At 45.3% G+C, this 22,801-nt stretch overlaps 1 protein-coding gene across 3 annotated transcripts in view; it reads right to left on the bottom strand.

Moving 5' to 3' along the window:
- Positions 1–25: 25 nt before the first annotated feature.
- The window catches only part of ITPR3 (inositol 1,4,5-trisphosphate receptor type 3), a 101,761-nt gene continuing 78,985 nt past the window's right edge, over positions 26–22,801 (bottom strand). For 2 of the 3 annotated variants that reach the window (XM_028734046.2, XM_077928890.1), the window contains exons 41-58: positions 22,615–22,799; positions 22,294–22,494; positions 21,987–22,097; positions 21,500–21,595; positions 20,187–20,288; positions 19,278–19,364; positions 17,257–17,367; positions 16,034–16,226; positions 14,563–14,688; positions 12,692–12,864; positions 11,969–12,133; positions 11,353–11,545; positions 9,304–9,408; positions 8,503–8,627; positions 7,429–7,594; positions 6,413–6,573; positions 5,752–5,913; positions 26–1,533 (exon numbers count right to left, since the gene is read on the bottom strand). In XM_028734046.2, the coding sequence (XP_028589879.2) occupies positions 1,465–1,533; positions 5,752–5,913; positions 6,413–6,573; positions 7,429–7,594; positions 8,503–8,627; positions 9,304–9,408; positions 11,353–11,545; positions 11,969–12,133; positions 12,692–12,864; positions 14,563–14,688; positions 16,034–16,226; positions 17,257–17,367; positions 19,278–19,364; positions 20,187–20,288; positions 21,500–21,595; positions 21,987–22,097; positions 22,294–22,494; positions 22,615–22,799 (2,531 nt within the window). In that variant the 3' untranslated portion in view covers positions 26–1,464. Of the gene's footprint in view, positions 1,534–5,751; positions 5,914–6,412; positions 6,574–7,428; positions 7,595–8,502; positions 8,628–9,303; positions 9,409–11,352; positions 11,546–11,968; positions 12,134–12,691; positions 12,865–14,562; positions 14,689–16,017; positions 16,227–17,256; positions 17,368–19,277; positions 19,365–20,186; positions 20,289–21,499; positions 21,596–21,986; positions 22,098–22,293; positions 22,495–22,614; positions 22,800–22,801 lie in introns of those variants that run through there. The other variant, XM_077928891.1, reaches the window with a different exon arrangement.

Raw genomic sequence — 22,801 nt, 5'->3', positions numbered from 1 at the left:
TACCAACAAGCATATCAAGAGGTGATTCCTTCTCCCTTCCATTTTATTGTATTTGGTTCTGTTTGTGTTAACTTAAGGAAGTTACATTAAAACTTAAAACAATATTTGTAAAATATTCCAGAGCAAGACCAATTGCAAAGCTGCACTCTTGATTAATGAAATCTTTTCCCCGCCCCCCCCCCCTTCAACCTGCACTGTAATATGTACCCTCGAGGAACACCCTGCTTGGGTCAGAAAGGAATGGAAAAGCATATGGAGGCTGGAATAAGGAACTGTCATCATCTCTCCCTAATCATCTCCCTCTAGCGGCCACTCTCACAGTTAGACAAACCTGTACCTAATGTACTCTGTTTTATTTACAGTTGAGTTTGAGTTGTAGCCTGGTTGTTGAAGTCAAGCTTGCAATGCTTCTGAATGGTTGGGGAAATACTCTGGGGCAGTGTATGTTGATTAGGGAAATTCTAAAACAGTCTTTCGCAGTGTGGTGCCCTCCAGTTCACACCAGCCCCAGCCAGCATAGCAGGGCTGATAGAGGTGTAGTTAATTTACATCTCAGGACTTTTATAATGTACTCTTTTTTCTCTCCCCAAACTTGTTTTCTTACACTAACTAACTAATGACCCTTCAATGTCCATTCTGATGATAGTTGAAATATTACTGCTACCTTGCATTAGCCAACTGAAATAATCCAGTTCTACCACCTTTTAACCTTCCCAGAAGCAGGCTAACGCCTAAGTGTGTACTGTCTTCTAACCTATTGTGTGGGCAAGAGGGGGAAGAGATTGCTCTTTCACAGTGCAGCACAAACATGCAATCTTCCGCTAACGCTGATAAAAGTCTCTCCATGGAACAAAATGCCATTGCATTTCTCAACAGTGGAATCTGCCGCTCGTCTTCAGTCGAAGTGTTAAGCTAATAGTAGATTTTCTTAGTCTCTTCTTGGGTTAGATAGGATTCTAGAGATGAAGAAAAATGCCAGTGACTCCAGGAAAACTGAGATGACAAGCTTGTAAAGAGAGATCCATGTATGTTGAATTTCATGGACTCTGTTAAAATAAGTTAAAATATAGCAACTACTACTTGCTAGTAACAGTGTCAATCCTATTTGCACCTGGCTGCGAAGCCATCAAAATGTAGTGCATGGAGACAGATAACCCATGTTATAGCAACAGAGCTATCATAAGGAGCAGCAAAGCTCCCAAATGTATGGTAAACTATGAATCCGCACAAAGCGACAAATCATACTAGTTGTCAGCTTCAGGTCTCTCTCTTGAATAAAATGCAATCAGCCCTACTGGAGATGAACAGAAGGTGGTGCCGGAATGCCAAAATATGAATCATCATGACATGAATCGGCTTTCTTTGATGGATGAGATCTGTGCTGGCAACCTAGTACCAAATATCCTCCTCAGGAAGTGCATATGTAAAGTAGAGTTTTAGCTTGGTGAAGTTGATTCTGCTGTCTCAGTGGTTCAGACTGTTCTGGACATCCACAAAGCCCATCCGCTGCCTTCGCTTCCTTTGCTCTGTCATCTGGAATATAAAAACGGGGGATTTAAAAGATGGTTTTCATTTCTTCAGTTGAATTCACAACACCATTCTTTTATCAAATTTAAAAGTGTTCTCTGCCACAAACCCCTGCATGTTGAAGCTTGTGAGGCCTTTCGTTAGGTGTACTCAGCTAACTGGCATTACTCATGTAGAAATGTACCCACACTTACCTGACCTACATGTTGTAGAGCAGGGAGGGGGGTAACCTTCAGCTACAGGCCAGGGGTGCCAACTTGAATAAAATATTGGGGGGGAGGGAGCAAGTAAGCCCTGCCCCAATTAATTACAAGACGCTGCAGGCACACTATTTGAATGGCAATGCCTATCAACTGATTAGATTAGATTAGATTCTTTATTGTCATTACACAAGTGCAACATTGCACAAGTGCAACGAAATTGGATGCCATCCCTTAAAAACAACAAAAGCAAAACAACCACAACAACCAAACAAACCACATTCCAGCCACACCCACACCCACACCCATCAAACTCCCAGGTCACACTATCGAGTTACAGCATTCAAAAAGGCCACAGCTCTTGGATAGAAACTGTTTTTCAGTCTATTTGTCCTTGACTTGATGTTTCTATATCTCCTGCCAGAAGGCAGTAGTGCAAACAGACTGTATCCCGGGTGAGATGAATCCTGCAGGATGTTGTTTGCTTTCCTAAGACAACGGGAACCGTACAGTTCTTCCAAAGATGGGAGAGGATGACCAATAATCCTTTGGGCTGTGGTTATGACCTTCTGGAGCACCTTCCTCTCCCTAGCTGTACAACTGGAGAACCAAGCACAAATACAGTATGTAAGAATGCTCTCTATGGAGCCTCGGTAGAAGGACACCAGCAGTCTCTCACTCAGATTGTTCTTCTTTAAAAGTCTGAGGAAATAAATTCTCTGCTGGGCCTTCTTCACCAGAGCAGTGGTATTTGCGCTCCAAGTCATGCCCTGATCGATAGTTACTCCCAAAAACCTGAATTCCGCCACCCTCTCCACCCGTTCCCCGTTGATATACAAGGGCTGAATGTCCGCCTTTTTTTTCCTGTAATCCACCACCAATTCCTTGGTCTTAGCCGTATTAAGAGCCAGATTGTTCTCTCCACACCAAACACAGAGCCGCTCCACCTCGTCCCGATAGGCGGACTCATCCCCTCCTGAAATGAGCCCTACCACCGTAGTGTCATCAGCAAACTTGATGATTTTGTTGCTGGAATAGATGGCTGTACAGTCATACGTATAGAGAGCATAGAGCAGGGGACTCAACACACAACCCTGTGGTGAGCCGGTGTTAAGGCTAAGGGCTGTGGACATATGTGACCCTACTCTAACCCTCTGAGAACGTTCTGACAAAAAATCCAAAACCCAGAGACAGGTGGAGTTGGAGAGTCCAATCGCCTCTAGCTTGGACACCAGTCTATGGGGGAGGATAGTGTTAAAAGCAGAGCTAAAATCCACAAACAGCAGCCTCACATAACTCCCCGGCTGCTCCAGATGGGACAGAGCAGCATGGAGAGTGGTGGTGATAGCGTCTTCTGTGGATCTATTTGCCCTGTATGCAAACTGGTAGTTGTCAAAAGTTGATGGAAGACAGGAAATAATGTGACGGCGCACCAGTTTCTCAAAACACTTCATGATGATTGGAGTCAGTGCAACTGGTCTGTAGTCATTCAAACTACTGATTGTGGATTTTTTAGGCAGAGGGACAATAGTTGACGACTTCAGGCAGGGTGGGACAATAGACTGGTGTAAGGACTTGTTGAAGATCTTAGTAAAGACCCTCGCCAGCTGATCCGCACAGCCCTTCAACACCTTTCCAGTGATGCCATCAGGTCCAGCCGCCTTCCTCGGATTCGCCATCCTCAATACCTGTCTCACCTCATGCTCCTCTACCGTGAATGAGGGGCCCCTATGGGCTGATGGCTGTAATACCGGCGTCTCAGGTGGCTCCTTCTCGAAGCGAGCAAAGAAGAGGTTAAGCTCCTCCGCCAGCAAAGGGTCACCGTCGACAGCACCAAGGTTAGGTTTGTAGTTGGTAATATGCTGAATCCCCTGCCACATCTGTCTTGTGTTGTTGCTCCTTAAATTATCCTCAATCCTCAGCCTATAATCCAGTTTTGCCCGTCGAATACCCCTCTTCAAGTTTGCTCTTGCCACACTGTAAAGCTGCACCTCGCCTGACCTGAAAGCCCTGTTCCTTTCCCGCAACAGGCACTGGACCTCTCTATTCATCCAGGGTTTCTGATTGGGGTAAAACCGGATGGATTTATTTACTGTGACAGTGTCTGTGCAGTGATTGATATAGCACAGAACTGCCGCCGTGTGCTCCTCCAGGTCTGAATGATCGAAAATATCCCAATTGGTTCTCTCAAAACAGTCCTGCAGCTGGTGAATAGCACCTTCAGGCCAGATTTTAACAGATTTTAATATTGTGGGAGCCCGTTTCCTGAGTGGGATATATGCTGGTACCAGGAACAGAGACATATGGTCGGATTGGCCCAAGTGTGGCAGCTGTAAAGCCCTATAGCCGTGATTTACATTCGAATAAACTTTATCCAGTGTCTTGTCCCCTCTTGTGGGACATTTCACATGCTGATAGAGCGTTGGGAGCACTGTTTTAAGTTCAACATGGTTGAAGTCTCCCGCAATGATGTGCACAGCTTCAGGATACTTGTCTTGCTGGCTGCTGATAAGGCTCTGCAGGCATCCCAAAGCCAAGTTGGCATTGGCATCTGGTGGCACGTACACACCAGTTAACATAACAGCTGTGAACTCCCTAGGGAGATAGGCTGGTCTACATTTAACAGCCACGTATTCCAAATCCGGTGAACAGTGACTGCCCACAGTCTTAGAATTATTGGACCAGCATTTGTTCACATATACACACAGCCCCCCTCCTTTGGTTTTTCCGAAGTCCATGCCTCGGTCATGACGATGTACCGCACAGCCTTCCAACTGAATAGCTGTGTCTGGTATGGACGGTTGAAGCCATGTCTCAATGACAAATAAAACGCAGCAATCTTTTACAAGGCTGTTCTTTGCTGCCTGCAGCCTCAATTCATCCATCTTGTTGGCAAGAGATCTCACATTAGCAAGAAATATGCTAGGGAGTGGTGGTTTAGATGGACTCCTCTGCAATCTTACCAGGACGCCAGCCCGACAACCCCGCCTTTGCCTCCTATCTCTACGCCGCCTTCGCCTCCTCCCTGGAGGCATAGTAATCCATGGAGAGCCCGGTGGCCTGGCTACTCCCACATGAACGTTATCTGGGCGAAAATAATCAGCTCTTACAGCTTGTTCACACTGTAACCCGACCTTCAGAAGTTCCTGCCTGCTGTAAATCTTTCTTGCCCGGTCAGACATACTCAGACCAAGTAAAAATAAAGTAAAAATAAAAAAACAAAACAAAACGCTAAGGGAGAGCACTAAGCCGCAGCGTCTATGCGCGCCGCCATCTTGAATAATAATTGAATAAACTGGGGGTGGTGCTTAAAAATTTCAGGGGGAGAATTAAGCTGCCCATTCATCAGCTGATGCACAGAGAATTCAATCCATAGTTGCTCTCTCCCCCTTTGCCTGTGGGCCAACTATGACAGATGGGTGGTCCTGTTGGGAGGGGGAGATGAAGATGTGGCCCATAAAGGTTCTCCACCCCCATTGTAGAAAGAGATCAGTTAAGGCAGATGTTATCTTTGGGACAGTGCATCCTCTACTGCTAATCTTTTTGGGGCAACCTGCTATTCGCTTTCACCAAATAAGAGTTCTTTGCAGAACAGCATTTGAAAAGACTTGAATGGTGGCAATAGCTACGAGTTGGATTGTGTGCTTGGAATATACGAAAGGAATAGTTTGAATCTCAGGGCTGGCAAAGGCTAGCTGTTTGCCACATTGTGAATTGTAATCCTAACGTTTTATTTATTTATTTTGACAGTTATTAACCATGCCCTCTGGACAGCCTGCACAAAATTCAAAGCAATAAGACACCTTTGTATTTCTACGAATGTTGCCAGGGCTGCTCTGTGCTTCATCTAAAAGCAATAGAATTCAGACAACAGGATTCCCCCCCCCCAAAGCATTATTTAGTTGAAGGGTTAGCAAATGTGGTCTAATTCTATGACATCCCAACGTTCCGAAAAGGCGCTGCTTCTCTTAGTTCATTCCCTTAGTCCCTCCCCAAAGCACCCCGTTCTTAAAGTTTCTCATACCTGCTCCTTCAGCTCATTCAGCTGTGATGTGAGATGGGATACCAATTTCATAGTGGAATTCAGTTTATCCTGTAGACACCGGATCTCGTTCTGCTCCCCTTCACCTTCGTTGCTGACCAGTGACATGGCTCGCATCCGAGGGAACCAGTCCAGGTTCTTGTTCTGGAACAGCCATTGCAGGAAACAAGTGTTTTAAGGGGAGGAATAACTAATCAGAACAAAAGTAGGCTGGCACCGCAAAACAGGTAGGGCAGAACCTAAGAGAGGACAGTCAACTGAACTGTCAAGAACAAAGACTCTGTTGCTAAGTCCTGCCTGTTGGAGCAAGAGAGAAGAGTTATCCTTCCACTGATGGAGAAGCGATTCTGCAATAAAGCTAGAGCACCCAGTGTATTAATAGCATCCCTTCAAAAGCACTATACAGAAATTAAAAACCAAGCCAGTCCTTGCTTACAAGCCAGTACAGGTATCAATTCTTGAAGTTACATCCTCTTATACATCTGGCTACTGGCAGAAGCCAGATTGCAAAACTGAAGGGAAGTAGACCCAGGGCAGCTGATTTTATTTGAGATTATATACATCACACACAGGCTGCCCACTAAAACTGCCTTTTTCCAAAGTGAAACTCTTCCCACCATACAAGAGTATTGATCGCCTTTACCTTTATCATTTGTGCTACGTAGCTCTCAGGCCCTGTGTAGTCAGTCTTGTTTTTGACTCGCACCAGCACTATGAAATACAGGTAATTCCACATGTTGTGTTCAAATTTAATGTGCTCCTCAAAAGATACAGTCTTGTTGTCAAACTTGTCCCTTTCGAGTCCTAAGGAAGTAATGAAGAAAAGGAGAGTGCTATGTTATCTAGCAACTGCTGCACCCATCCATAAGTCCCATTAAAGAGACTGATTCTGCACGCATTTTTCTCTACTTGACCTCCACTTGTAGCATACAGAAATATGAACAGCATAAGTTGGTCAGTGGGGTGCTAATGGATGGGTGGTCATGTTCACAGCAGGGAACTGGAAGAGAAAGCCTTTGGGGTTCTTCCAATCTAATTTTAGCAGGTCTTGAGCAGAAAATGGCTAGTGCCTAATGTTCACGGCTGAGCAGTTAAATTTCAAATTAGTGTACCTGTTTTGGACACTTAAAGAAATCTCTAAAATTGAAAACATGCCTTAAAAGAAAAGATGGATGGAGTAGTTTATATCCACTTCAAGAGACCTCTTTAAATCTAAACACCAACGTTAACAGTGTAAAATAGGAAAGCTGAGATATTATGCATATTATCTCAAGTGATACTGCACTTCTGCCATTTTGCACCCACTGACAGACCATCAGAAGCCAATAAAAATTTGCTTTGAAAGTGAAATTGTGAAAACTTAAATTTGAATGCACTAAGATGGGATACATTTCTGCTGTGTTTTGGATCCTGTATGCAGGCCAATGAATATCTGAAGTACAACATATGTTTGTATTGTGGGCAGTTTCAGCTGCTGCAGTCAAATGAACACCCAAAGCCTAACTCTCCTTCTGTAGGGGCCTGCAGAATATCCCCTGAATACTTAGTTTACTTTTGGAGAAGGGGATAGTTCCTCCACCAGATAGGCAATGATCTTGTTGGATGTTTGATGAATATATGAGGGTATTTCCCGGATAAATAGTTTCCCTGGGCAATTACCACATATAAAACACGTTGTCTTCAGGATTTCTTCTTTTTTCTGCTTCTCGCTCCTCAGATCTGCAAAGGTGTCGATGATTACACCAAATATGAGGTTGAGGACTATGATTATGACAATGAAGAAGAACAGGAGGTCGTAGATCACTCGAGCAGGGAAAAGAGACTCCTTTAGGACAAAAAGACAAGGACAGCCATTAAAAGAAAGCATGGCTTCTCTTATCCAGTGCTTTGCTGAAAAATGCCAAACATTCCCCTCTAGAAATTGGCAGACAAGTTGCCAACATGCCAGTGGCTACAAGATGAATAGATTTGTTTTGTAAACAATGAAGAAAATATTTGGAAGGTTTGATTGTGTTAGGTGTGCATAATGTTGGAATTGTAAAAAGGTAAAGGTACCCCTGCCCATACGGGCCAGTCTTGACAGACTCTAGGGTTGTCCGCCCATCTAACTCTATAGGCCGGGGGCCAGCGCTGTCCGCAGACACTTCCGGGTCACGTGGCCAGCGTGACAAGCTGCATCTGGCGAGCCAGCGCAGCACACGGAACGCCGTTTACCTTCCCGCCAGTAAGCGGTCCCTATTTATCTACTTGCACCCGGGGGTGCTTTCGAACTGCTAGGTTGGCAGGCGCTGGGACCGAGCGACAGGAGCGCACCCCGCCGCGGGGATTTGAACCGCCAACCTTTCGATCGGCAAGTCCTAGGCGCTGAGGCTTTAACCCACAGCGCCACCCGCGTCCCTTGTTGGAATTGTAAGATCTCACAAAAGGTGAAATTGTGAGAAAAGATCTGAATTTTAAAAGTCAAAAATGTGAGAAGGGAAGGTAGCAAACCAATGTGACAAGATCTGTCCCACCCCTCAGGTTGGGGACCCCATTTGCCCCATATAATGTGGTGTTTGACATTTGGTATTTAGCATAGGTGCCCCTGCGCAATAGACAAACTATTAGAAAAATCCAAATATGCACACCACGCTGGTATGCACTGGTTTCAGTAGGGCACAGGCACCCTTTGGTGTGCTGGTTTAGACCCCTAGCCAGCATTGCCTAACATGGGTTGCCCCCAAATTAACTCACATCTTTGGATGGCTTCCTGAGGATGTCACCCACACCACCTCCGTTTCTGAGGCCATGATTCAGGACAGTGACTATGCACATGAGCAGTGTGTCGCAGGCACGCTCTGAATTATCTTCCTCCGCTTCTGGAATGCAAGCAAAAGTGCACTCAGCAGGAACACAAACAGAGCACCTATGATTAGCTTTCAGTATTGTGAAATCCATATTTCTTAGCTTCATTAACTATATGCAGAAAATACCTGGCTGTTCTGCCTCATCCTTCCTTTTTAGAAGATGGAAGAAAATAGCAGAGACATTTCCAATAGCCACAGGCAACAGCTCTGCTTGTTTCTAAAATTCATCCTGAATTATATTGTCAGGGCACTATCCAACTCTTTCCATCAGTGCAAGGATCTCCACTTGCGAAAGGAAATTTCCCCTACTCCTCCCATGTTTGCCCCAAAAATCTTTTCTGGGAGTTCTCATGGTCCTCTGAAGCAGACCTGAGGAGGGCACAGGGGGATAAGAGAGGAGAAGAGTTCCACTGTGCAAGCAGAAATCCTTGCAGTGGCAGAAATAAGTTAGTTGGCTGCCATCCTGACTTACATAGAGTGGCCCCTAGTCCCAGTAAGATGCCGTGGATAAGTACCAACAAAGTAACTTTGCATCTTAACTTGGACATCCGATCTTACAGTATCTTGTGCTGACTTCCAGGACACAGATCAATTTCATCCTAGTTGCCCTCTCAAGGTGCCAGATAAAATTCTCTTCACTCCCACAAGCATCTGAATTAGAGAAAGTTGCTTCAGCCACCCCACCTACCTTCTATCACTTTGGGCTTAGCAACACCAGAAGAGCAGCTCATTTTGTCGCTACTGCATGTCTCCATGAAAGCATCCATGTCTGCTTGCATCCCCAAAGGAGTACCTGGAAGGACAGGAGGCAGCAGAATTGTCAAAACATCATCTTTCAATTCATAACAATGACAAAGTCCAGAAAAGTTGTTCCTTTGACTGAAGCCATGCCAAAAAGTATCTCCCATCATGTTCTTGTTGTTCTAGGTTGCTGTCTACCCAGTGTCACATAGCCTCACCACCATAAGCATCTTGTCCACATCCTTGAACTGTAACCGATCCCACAAGCTGTACTTGAATGATGCTCCAAGGACCTCCAACAAGCATGAACTAATGGTGACACTGTGTTCAGCACAGAGCCAAGTAATGGTACCCTCAGACTAATTCACAAATCTCTCACAGGAGACTATTGAGTGGTCTGTTAATGATGCCATACTGATCTCTGGGCCAACCACTTTGAATAGCTCTGCTGCACAATTCACTGAGTACATAATAGAGGCTAAGAGATACACTATCTTTGCTCCCATCACTCCCATGTGGTACAAACAGCTATGTGCTTGTACCTCAATTCAGTCAGATTCATGCCAGGACTTGCACTCCCTGCACTAGCTGACATCTGGCCTGCTTCATCACTCAGGGCTCCTCAGTAAACCAAGGAGCCTTCCAGATACCCCATGGCTGTAGAGAGCACTTAGGAGTGATTGTGTCAATAGAAGAGGGGGAAATGCATCTCCATCAGCCAGCATTGAATGCACACACCAATAGAAGCTCTCTTCAGAACAGAAGGGAGGTAGGGTGTCCAGTCCAAGCATTCAATGACACGTGGACATGTTTAAGGGGTGTCAGGGACCATGCTGAGGACGGCTGTGCTGAGGAGGAATGGTGGGAGCAACCCCTTTCCCCGAGCCTGAATCTTCCCAGGAGCGGGAGGACAGTATAGATTTGGAACAGTGGTTTGCAGAAGGGCCTAGATCAGAAGGCAGAAGCTAGGAAATACTGGGTGCGGAACAGCTAAGAGAAGAAACACAGGAAGAGAGAGGGTTAACAGATTCACAGTCTTTGGACAGCATTCCTCTGATCTCCCCAAAGTCTCGAAGAGCTCAGAAAGTCTCAGAACAGAAAGTGCAGAGGGTACAAACTCAGATTACAAGACGGAGGAGTGACGTAGATTAATAGGGATGGAGGAGTGTGTGATACTTAATTGGGAGCACCACCATTTCTAGGAGATGTGTTCTTTGTTCTCTCACTGTGATTATTAAAGTTTCTAACTGGTAAGATGTTCCTTTCTTTTATCTTTTTATCTCCTGACACGAGGGGAGAAAGCTGATTCCCTGAAGCCTGACAGGGGGGCATGTTCAGTCTAGGAGGAGTTGATCAGGTGAAAACATGAATGAAGGAGGAAGAGCAAAGTCTCAAGCATTGAAGGTTTTGAGGAGATGATTTACAGAGACCTTCTGCAGGTGCCATGGGAGGTACACTGATGCCCAAAGATGCCATGTTGGCAACCCCTGAAGTGAAGCATCTGAACCCACTGAAATCTACACACTTGAACAGAAGAGTCATTATATGTTGTATTTTGAATTGGAGGGGGGGGAGATTGCCATGCAAAACACATACAAGCCAGTTCTTACACAGTTGCAGTACTTTGCTGGTAAAAGCTGCTATTTATACACTCATAAAAGGTGCCCAATCCAGGAGTCTCAAATTGCACTTCCCTTAAGTGCAGCGCTGAACGTCAAAGCCTCCAAATTGCAAGCCTTAAGGACATAAACACGCTGGAGTGGATTTAGCTTGCCCATTACCAGTTATTCATTCTTGGTTGAAAGGTCTAGTACAAAATCAAGGTGAAAACCAATCCTTAAATAAATGCAGGAGGGAACATACAGGTTTCCGGTGTAATTGGATGAACCCCGGTGAAGACAAATGGGTTGCTTCAGAAGTCAGCAAATCTTAAAATCCTTTCTATTTGTTAAATATCAAACTTGAGAGATAGCGGGGTGCGGTGGGGGAAGCAAACCTTTTGATTTAATGTTGGGCAATGGGTCTACTTCAAGGATGAAGTCATCTTTCAGAAAGAGAAAGCCTACAATGGAGAAGAGGTAGACGAGGATGAGAGCCAGAAGGGCTGTCAGAAGAATGGAGCGTCCGTTGCGTGTCACACTTTTGATGACATTAAATAAGGTCTCCTCCCGGTAGATCAAGTCAAACAGCTGAAACAGAAAAATAATAATAACTTGCTTATATGGAATCAGTCTGAAGAGAACAGGCATTCTGTGGTAGTCCTTCAGGCACATAGTATTTATTAGCAGGAAAATGATTGCCATTCATTCATCTAATCACCAACATCCCCACTTTTCTCACAGATAAATGTGAACGTTCTTTTCCGTAAAGGAACAAGAAGCCCTTTGGACTCTTGCTTCAAGAGCCTAGCAGCTTCTCGGAACAGGAATTGGTTTGGTGTTGCTTGACAGTACCAAACCATCCCATCTAGTCAATGATTTGTATTTCTTTCTTGCCCACTTCATAAAATGAATAATTGCAATCCTAGCTAGCTAGGGAGAACAAAGCAGACATAAAAAGAGGTGAAATGTTACGCATACAACAGGTAGATAATACAGAAGAAATTAACATACCAAGATGCTGTAGAATAGTTCGTGCACAAAGAGCCCCAAGACGCTGGTCAAGATATAGGCAACATGATAGAGAAATTCCATATCCATGATCATGGCCTTATATCCTCGGATGAATGTTCCACGGTTGCCAACAAAGCTCACCACAAACACAATCTTATTTGTCAGCTGTGGAACAAGCACAAAGCAGAGGGGGAAAGAGGCAAGCAGTTACTTTCTGGAGTGAGTTTATGCTGTTTATTATGCTACTTTAGCTTTACTGACAGCAATCTTCTGCTTTCAGTTAACACTGATATAAATCCATTGCCATTAGATTTGCAAAGACAAACTGGTCTTAGCTCTAGGCACGGTGCCAGTACCGTGGTTGGTTGGTTTGTCTCCTTAATAAAATTTATACACTGCTTGATTGTAAAAAAAAAAACAAACTCAGCATTTTACAAAAGATACAACAGTAAAATCAAGAAAATTTCACAACCAAACTTAAAAGCACACAAAAGTTAAAATACTAAACTAGATTAAAATTACTTTGATTTTCTAAGCATCTATATAGGCATGTTTAAACAAGAATGTTTTTAACAGGTGTCAAAAAGAGTACAGCGAAGGCGCCTACTTGATCTCAATAGGCAAGGGGTTGCAGAGTTTATGGTAGTTCAATGGAACTCATTCCCAGTTAAATATGTACAAGACTGCAGCGGAGTTTGGCCTGAGGTTAGCCAAGTGACTTACATTGAGAGCTCCCAGTATGTTCAGAGTGAGTCCAATGCCCAGGTGGTAGATGGATCGCAGGATCAATGCCACAAGGAGCGGTCGGATCCCATAGCGTCGGGTAAAGAGAGCCATGATGGAGAAGCAGATTAAAAGCCAGGAGAGCAGGGGGATCAGTGGAGAATCCAACAGCCCTGGAAATTCACAAATTAATTCATTAAGTAGCCAAGACATTTGTTTGTAACATAACCTTCAGCAGCAGCTGCTGTGATGGAGCAGAACAGCTCTCCTGACACTGGCATTGCTGAGACTTACCTGGAAGGTGCAGGGGTGGGGAAGGGTGATGTTTGGATGCACACACACGCCCACCAGCCCTGGCCTTGCCACTGTCCTGTCCCACCCAACACCTTCCAAGTGACAGAAGTATAGCTCTGCATGCCCCGCTACTGATCACGTCGCACAGCATTAGGTGAGAAGAAACAAACTTTGTGAGCACACAGCATTAAAACACTTGCATAGCAGCAGCCAGCAAGGCAAAGCAGAAGGCAGTGAATGCCATTACTCTTCATCCACATTTTCGTTTGTGATTTCTAGGCCTGAGTCTCGTAAGAAAATCTGCAGTTTACTGCTGAACTGGAACCGGATTTTCTGCAAAAAAAACTGCAGCTGACAGGGAGAAGAACTGGAGATGCCTCCTTGCCCAGATTGGTGCAGATGTGCTACTAATGCATAACCAGCAATGCCTAGTGGGAAGCAAAGATGCCATCACCCTGTACCCACACAGGCACTGCTAGCCATTCCCCAACAGCACAGCTGCTCAGTGGACCACATCCTGCCTCATCTGTTTTCAACCCCAGATCTGAGCACCCAGATCTAAAGGGATGCATTTCTTTTAGGAGACCACATCATGCACAGTCTACCATGAGTGTCATCTACATCAGAGGTTTTCAACCTTTTTGAGTCCATGGCTCCCTTGACCAACAACATGCTTTCTGCGGCACCCCTGTGGGGCTCAGGAACCCAGTTATGTCACCCGTTGTCTGCAGAGCTGGCAGCCTCTCACCCTTTTTCAAACAGCCTCCCTTGTGGAGTGCTCCCTCAGCCTCCTCTCCCCTCTCCTTGGGAGTCCTCTGGGCAGCTGCTGCTGCTGCCGCCCCTGGTCTCTAAACTGCCCAGCCCCAAAGAGAGGTGCCTCCTCACACTGCCCCACAGGGTCCTGGGACTTGTCTGTCCATTCCTAACAGCGAGGGCTGGTGGACTGGCTGGCTGGGCTCCCTCGCCCACTTGCTCTCTTACTCCAAGGCCACTTCAGCTCCTGGCAACCAGCACCCCTGACACCTGCATAATACCTTGTGAATACCTGCAGAGCTTATAGCCAGGACTGCTACAACAAACAGCTGTGCAAGCCTTTGGGAGGCAGAGATGCAAGAGGGCATCAGAGGAAGGAGGGAAGAAAAGATGGACAGAGGCCAGTGTTGCCTGTGGCACCTCTGACAATCATTCAAGGCACCCCAGGGTGCCACGGCACACTGGTTGAAAACCACTGATCTGCATGCTTGTTTGTTTCCAAAAACACTCATAATATTCAAACAGAACACAGCTTCTTACTGGGAACTGGTTTACCAAAGGTTTTGCAGAAAGGTTCTTTCCAAAGGGGGTTTATTTTTAATGTTCACAAAAAGGTAAGTGATTAGGGTTTTTGAAATGATAGCTTATTTGAGGTAAAGAACTGCTAGCGAGTTGGCTGCAAAGGCCTAGCTGGCAAAATTGACTGAAGAACCACAGGGCCTCAGATAGCATTTTCTTTGCATGAATACCAAGTGGACAGAGTACCCCTGCAAAGGGATCCAATGGTTGTATAAAAATCAAAGTGAGCCTGATGGAACATGTACCCATTGAGGATGCCTCAACATAAGGATAGAATAAAGCAATGATGATGTTTATGAAGACAGCCAGGTTGAAGGAAATGCTTCCCCAGAGTGTCATTCTGCGGGAGAACCAGTACATCAGTGGATTGCCTATGAGAAGAAAGAAAGGCAAAGCTGAGTATATCTTGTATGCTTTTGGAAAGTAGCACAGAACTCTCCAAAGACCCAGCAATCTCAGTGCAATTATTTATAGAGCCAGGGATCAATGCTCTTGTTTCCCCAACCCAGTTGCAAACACTATCAATTGCCAGAAACTGGGACATAATTTTCAAATGATACCTCATATTTGTGCTCACCACATTTCAGTGGACTGCAGCACATAAAACTGGTCCAGGATCATGTCCTCATTTCATTCTTTCTACCCCTGTTTTATGTAGAAAAGCTCACTAAGATTTTCAATGTTAAGCAGGGAGGGTGAAACAGCAGCCCTCCATATCTTATTGGACTCCAACTCCCATCAGCCCCAGCCAGCATGGCCAATGGCAAGGATGATGGGAGTTGTAGTCTGGGCAGCTACAGGTTAGCCACTGTTGATTTAAAGGGACATCCAGTCAACTCTCTCAGAGCTAAGAGAGGGGAATAGGGATACTGCAGATGTGCCACCCACACAGCAGCCTCCCTGACTGGTAGTCTCTGAGAATCCCCACACAGCAGCGTTGGGAGATGTCAATGTCCATGCAGAGGCTGCCTCTACAGATTCAGGTCATTGTGGCCTTCATGACTACTATGGAGCTATCTCAGTTCATCACAGGCCCCAAACAAGTGGAAGGGCATGCTCTTGAACTGGTCTTTGCTATAGAGCGAGTGGCTGCAGAGAGAGTTTGCAATGAGCTCATTGTCATGGGTAGATCATTCCTTGATGACACTTGGACTGGCAATAGTAATATCCCCCTGCAGGGGTGTGGAACTACTGAATATTAGACAGCAAGACATTTGCACTAAAATCTTTCCCAGTCTGCACCTGGAATTGTTTTCAATATTTCCTTTATTGTTTTACTACTTGTTGACTGCCCCTGGGTTGCTTTGGGAGGAAGGGCAAGATACAAATTTAAAGGGGAAAAAATAAAATAAGATGGTCTGCCCCAGAGACTTATAGAATTCAATGGATTATTGAATCATCTAGGGGTTTCCTGACTGACGTGGTTGGCACTCCTGAAAAAGCTGTGGTCTCACTGTGAAACAGAAATGGCTATTGAAATGATCGCTCCAAAGCGCCCTCTCCAGGGCTATGGAGTCTGCATCGCCCCATGATTCCCTGGGGAGCTGCAGGGAATGACTTGGGTGCCACCTTCAGGACAGGGTCAGTGGAGCCCTGTGAACATCACTTGACTATCCACACTCCTCAACAGGTGCTGCAGGGGCTTGAGCTGACATACAATTTGGCATTCTAAATTATTATCTGTACAAACAGCCTCCTGCCTTGTTCTAGTCTTACTGCGCAGTTTCTTCTGCCATTCCATCTCGTTGTGGAGGAAGGACGACTGCTCAAAGAAGTCACTGACTTTGCTGCCCTGGTCATCCTGCTCTGTTGTGGTGAACAGGCGGTATTTCGTCTCTTTGGTCACAAACTCGCAGATGCTGGGCACCGGGAAGATGATCTGCTCCATGCTGCGGTCCAGGCGCACAATCTGGGAGAAAGCAGAGATGTGAGGAGTCTTTGGTTCATATCCTGGAAGGGACCTAGGTCTTTCTCCCACTTTATCCTGGTAGCTTAAGTATGGGTCAAAGCAGTTGAAAACCGTATGTATAAAATATACAGCTAAAACCAGTGCATCTGTATATGTGACAAGCACCCCCCCCCAGCGAAACCCAGGAAATAAGCATCTGGGTTGGGGCACAATGTATGCTAGAGTTGCAGCTAATCCAGGACGCTGCACCAGCACGCAGCATGGGCCAGTGCTTCCACATTGGCAGGCAAGAGTTAGCATCACCAGATGCAGCATCATAAAGGCTTTTATATGGCTCAGGATAAGGTAGAGAAAGGACATGACTAGGTGGAATCTTGAGTGAGTCAACCACAGGGCATTTTTCAAAGAGATTTGCTAGTCACAAGGGAGGAGGCTACATTAGTGTATTCCGGCACGATTCCTTACACTCCAAGCAGAACTAATGGGATGACAGCTGACAGGCAGGAGCCTGAGCTCTTGAAAAATTGGTTACGCAACTTAAAAGCCGCAAAAGCAGCAGCTCTGGTGGCTAATAGAGCCATCCTAAAGTTGAGGATGAGGAGAGAAATTCTGTAGAGGAGAAACCGCCATTTCCTAAAGCCTACTGGCTCACACCAGCCAGAGCTGGAGGTTTTCTATTGTGTACTGCCTTCATTCAGCTTTCATGAAAAGTAGTTTTCCCACTATTGACACTAATGGAAGAGAAAACAATTATGCTAACTTCAGAACTGGTGTACATTTTTGCCATTTGTGAGGGCAAATCAGAGGAGGCCTGGGAATCACAGTAACCAAGGCCCCCTCATTAAGTCTCTTATGGAGATTTCGGAGCAGGTCATCCACATGCTGTTAGATAATGAAATGCAGAACTGTGTATTACACCATTTAGGTCATCTGATAGAGAAATCCGGATACCAGACATGACCCCATAAAATTCTAATTACATGCAGATTTGAAAACGTGTAGAGATAGCTGTGAAAAAAGTCAACCCCACCTCTATCTGGGATGTGTGCTTCTCATAATACGCTAGTGGATCTTCCTCTTCCTCTTGGACAGGAGTTGTTGATTTCAGCATCTGGGTCAGCTGTTTGTTGTGTAGAATGAGCTGTGAGAAAGAGAAGGGGAAAATACTATATCCTCAGCTTGTAAAGGCCCGGGGGGAATCTCCTTCAGCTATGTATTAGCAATACATTTCCTTGTATTTACTAGGTACGACAAGCTCTGGGGGGTGAGGGGAGGGTAGACAGGGCCTGCGCTTCCCCTGGGAGACTGCCATTCAATTCAGCACACTAATTAACAGCCAAAGACCACTAATCTGTAAATTACAAATCACTGCCCATAAATCCCCACACAGAAATTGAATTATAACTGGGTAATGATTGTGGTCTTAGACTGTGCAATGTGAGCAAACAAGCTCACAGCCAAGCAGTCAATGTGGCTATCTCTGAAAAATAAAAGAAACATTGGTTGTACCACAGGGAAAACTCACCTGCACTGCTGTATAAAGAACTACCGGGAGGTGAGGGAAGGTGTGTACAGAAACCACTATGCCCTCAGGAAAGCAACACAAAGCTGTACAATCATCCAGTAGATTTCCTACTTTGGTGTATGGGGTTCTTTTTTTCTCTTCTGGTGTAACATACTATCGCTCAAAAGCTTTCCCCCCTGTTCTTGATCTGAAGGCCAAGAAGTAAGGCCATTTCATTGTTCCATTCTGTGCCTCCGTGACCTATTATGAACCCAGGGATGCAGGTGGCGCTGTGGTCTAAACCACCGAGCCTCTTGGGCTTGCCAATCAGAAGGTCAGCGGTTTGAATCCTCATGATGGGGTGAGCTCCCATTGCTTTGCTGCAACTCCTGCCAACCTAGCAGTTTGAAAGCATAGCAGCACAAGTAAATAAATAGGTACCACTGCAGCGAAAAGGTAACCGGCGTTTCCATGCGCTCTGGTTTCCATCACGGTGTTCCGTTGCACCGGAAGCAGTTTAGTCATGCTGGCCACATGACCCAGAAAGCTGGACAAGTGCCAGCTCCCTCGGCCTGAAGCAAGATGAGCTCCGTACCCTATAGTCTCCTTTGACTGGACTTAACCATCCAGCGGTCCTTCACCTTTTTTCTTTTCTTTTTTTACCTTTTATTGTTAAGCCATTGCCTATTCCTCCCTGTACCCTCTGGCTAACCTGACTCTTAACCATGCACATTGGGTCATTCTGAGAAGCAAACAGCAAAAACAAATAGTAAAATCAAACAGTAAAAACACCATATAAATCATAATATATACAACAAAAATAGCCACTAATATAAGGCATATGTCCACAAACCTGTTCTGATGTGTGTGTACCTCCACAACAGTGAGTAAAGTTTCTTAAGTAGAGCCAACTGCCATACTCTAGCCATCCAGCCACTCAGTAATGTTTGAAGTTTGCCTGCAACCCACAGCTCTGATTCATATCTGCTTCTCTTCTTTGACCACCTTTTCCCAAAGCCTCTGTCTCTTCTACCTATCTTAAAGTTTGTTTTTTGGTCTACTTCCAACTCTGTCTCCTTCCCTTAGCCACATTGCCCTTGGGCCTGTGCATAATTTTAATCCTTGAAACCATTTGATTTCCCTCACAAACAGACTCTTTGCCAAAATGCTGATGTAGACAGCTTCACTACCTCCGCAGTTAAAAAAAATAAAATGCTTGTGAACATTCCATGGCATAAATGTTTCTCAATCACAGTCTTTGGTTTCCGTAGCACAAAACATCTCAAAAGCATTACAACAGTGTTTTAATAAAATCCTTTATAAACTGACAAAGTAGCAATGTCCTTAGTTAACAACCTTATGGATTTGGATCATTGAAGGCTTGTGTAGCTTCACCATCTCCACATTTCACCTCATGGGAAAATGTAAACAGATGAAAAATTAAATTATGGGAAACAGCTGCAGAACTGTCCCTTACCAGGACTGACGCAATATGTCAGCAGTATTTCCTAAGCACCTTCCTGTTTCAATAAGGAGCATACACATACCATAGAAGAGATCCCTTCCTCCTCCTCCTCCTGAATTCGTTTCACAGGTTTTAAGAGATGCTGGAGCTGCTTGTTGTGCCGAGACAGCTGAAAACGTAAAGAAAACAAACACTGAATTGCCAGAGCCTAACAGCTGACTACAAAGTCATTTGTGGATAGGTAAAAGCTTGTTTGCTTTGAAGCCTGATGTCACTCAGTTACAATCATTTAAAAAAAAAGTCTTTGCATCAGTGCATCCTTTCAGAATGCACATCACCAGTTCAACCAAAAGTAGCGCTTGTGCCCATCATTTGGACAGGAACATTGGGATGCTCCTTGCTGGCAGGGCTTTCCCACCAATGATGGAGCAACCTCCACAGCAAAGGTTAGGAGAGCCAAGCCGGGCTGGGTGGAGGGATACCTCCAGCACATCTAAACTCCCTCCAGCACAGCAGATTGGGTTTTTAAATTGCTCTGCCCATCAGTTGTACCATTGCTTCCTCCTCCCCATTTAAAGGTTTATATGGAGCTGTGGGATGAGAGTATGGTACACACACACACACACACACACACACACACACACACACAACAATGTACTTCCTTGATCTTGGTTTGTGTGGAGAAAGAAGGAATAAAAACTGAAGGGTAAAGCAGATTTGAGCTTGAAGAGAGAACAAAACCCCAGATGTCTATTTCTTTCTGTTGGAAGTGTGTTGTACTGCATGCGGGTCAAGACTGCAGCTCCATCCACCTATCAACTGAGGCTGAAATCTTCCAATGTTGTGCTTGAGAAACTATTTTAATTGGTCTGGGGGGAGAATGTGGGAAGAGTAACCCTTTCTAATCCACCCTTCATCCTCAAGGGCACCAGTGTCTAGGAAAAGGGAAAGGAATCTTTATCAAGCAGTAAAGCATTCATACAAAGGATACCTGTAGGGCTAAAATGTAGATGTTGTGTCCAACTTCCCGAGGAGAAACATCAGAGTTCTCACACTCTTCTTCTTGAACATAGGCTTTCTTAATGACATCAACCTGTGAAATATTTCACACATAAGTCCTGGTCACTAAAGCAGGAATCTGCTATAGGCAAGGCTATAGCAATAGAATAGTAAACAGGTAGGCTTGCCGTATGAGCAGAGAATCTGCTATATTGTGAAGAATTTGGTATCCTGAGAATCACAGCTTTCATTTTTAATAAGAAAACGCACAGCTTTCCTGTTACTAGCTCTTGTAGAGAAATGGACTAAAAATCTCAGAATCCAGAAGGGTTGAAAATAATGCCCTGAGTCTTTTCCCCTCCCACATAGCTGCCCCCTCTTAGAGTCCACAAATTCCAACCCACCTCACCAACCCCTTATTCCATTCTAGTCTTTGCCAAATGTTTCCAAGTAGTATGGAAACCAAAGAGCAGCAAGGCAAATGCTCGTCAACTGACCAGCTAGTGTCTCAATTTTGACCCTACTGTATTATGGTCTCTGGGCAAACCTCAGGCTTGTGAGCTGATGAAGACCCTTCCAGGCCTATTTACTGGGTGTGAGGGATCTCCCAAGGCCATGTCCACTCTCCTCAGGTCACTTCCCCTGTTTCCATGCCATGTCCCTCACAGACCCTGCTTCACACCCTCTTTGAGGGCTTTTGCCTGGCTGGAACTGGGACAGAGTGTGTGGCTTGTCTTGTTGGAAGATGGAGATAAGTGGGTACGGAAACCTTGGGCTTTTGCAGAGTCACATCCATTGCTCTGCCTACTCCTGCCTCAAACTCTACCCACCATTGGCATGAGGCTTCCAAAATGTTGCCAGCAAGGAAATGCAGTCCTCAGCCTGAAAAATATTCCACACCCCTGCTATAATCTATTATTCTCTTGGTCCCTCTGCTGAATTTGCCAAGGAGCAAGGTAGCTGGCATTATTGTCTGAAGAGTGCTCAGAGATGCTACCCATCTAACATGGTGCAGACTGAGACCAGTTACTTAGGAGCAAATGGATTCCACGTACGTGAAGTAAAACATTTCTACATTTCTTTTACGTGAAGTAAAAGTATTTCTACAAGGCTCTGTCAAGAGGGAACTGCAAAGCTGATAAAGAGGAGGAGGAGAAGCTGCTTAAAGGATGGATGTCCTCTATCCCAATTGTGCTCCACACAATTCCAGGTCCCCTTTATTTCAATAATGATTTGAAGTGCAAGAGATCTCTCAAAAGCAGGAAAGACCACACAGAGCTATCCCAGCCCCCTCAACCTTCTTACCAATTCCTGAGGCCGAAGGCTGATGAGAATCCGCTCGGCATTCTCACTGTCATGCCTGCTCTCCATCAGGGCCAGCAAAAGCTTGGAGGCATTGTCCTAATAACAAACAAACAAAGGATACTGCAGTAAAGATAGATGGTTTCAACACACCATGTATCCAGAGCGCACTCACTCTGCAGAGGATCAATCCTCCATCAAAGCTACAAGAGAAATCAGAATTCCAAAGGGATGAGGGAGAGCAAGGAGGAACCAACACACACTATGATTGGGTGGGCAGTATTTGAGAGGCAGGAAGTGGACGAAGTTTAGTGCATGCAAAACCCTGTTTTGGCACAAAGAGCTAGAATGATCACATTCAAATACGTTCTAGTCTGACCATGAAATAATTGCATGCAGGAAGTCAACCCCCAACATGAAGCATCTCTTGCCATCCCATATCTCCCATCCCTCCCTGTCCCATCACCACATTTCCAGCGAAGCCATCTACCTTTAGCTGAAGAACCAAGTCCATTCGGTACTTGCAGAGGGGGCTGATGTCATTGAGGATCAGGGCTGTGATGATGTCTATGCCGTTTGACTCATGGGTCACAATGCAGCTCTGTGGGTTAATACAAGCGAGTTACTCAACTGACTCACAGCCGACTCAAAATCTCTGCTCCTATTCAAATGCTGAGACATAAAAATTGATGCTCTATCCAGCATCTCCATATTCTGAGTGTGTGAACCAAGCTGAACTCACGATTTCACTGGATGATGAAGCAATGCGATTTTATCCACAAGTCAGTTGGGGTTACCTGGTTCTCATGACAGGGTCCCTGGCAATATTCTGTCAGTGTCTCCAGAGTCTGGGTGATGAGGGCCACATTGTATTCATTGATGTAGAGGCCCAACAAGCCCAGCCGTCCTGTGGTACTACCACACATAATATCCAGAAACTGCAGGGTTTCACACACCAGATTGTAGTTGGTTTTATTGTTCTGACAGCGGAGGAAGTTCTGTGAAACCAAGAGCAGAGTTTAAGAGGCATCTCAGTGGCAGGCATCTTTTCAACAGCAGACATCACTTGGATATGAGATATGCAGCAGAAGGGACCCATTTCAGTGCAAGATGCCCACCTGGAGATCCCGGTTGTGATTCTCACACAGCAGCTGCAGGAAGCGAAGAATTGGCTCCATGATCAAGACGGACACACCCATTTCATTGCTTTGGCTTCTATCCCTTGCATCATGGCCAGTCCGGAGCCCTACACCCATTGGATAACGGGATGGGGCGCTGGGCAGCATGAAAGATGTGACTCGTTCT

Source organism: Podarcis muralis, chromosome 5, assembly GCF_964188315.1.
Source record: "Podarcis muralis chromosome 5, rPodMur119.hap1.1, whole genome shotgun sequence".
In the NCBI taxonomy this organism is placed as follows: domain Eukaryota; kingdom Metazoa; phylum Chordata; class Lepidosauria; order Squamata; family Lacertidae; genus Podarcis; species Podarcis muralis.
The sequence above is the reverse complement of the archived record's forward strand: the minus strand, read 5'-3'. Positions and strand labels throughout refer to the sequence as shown.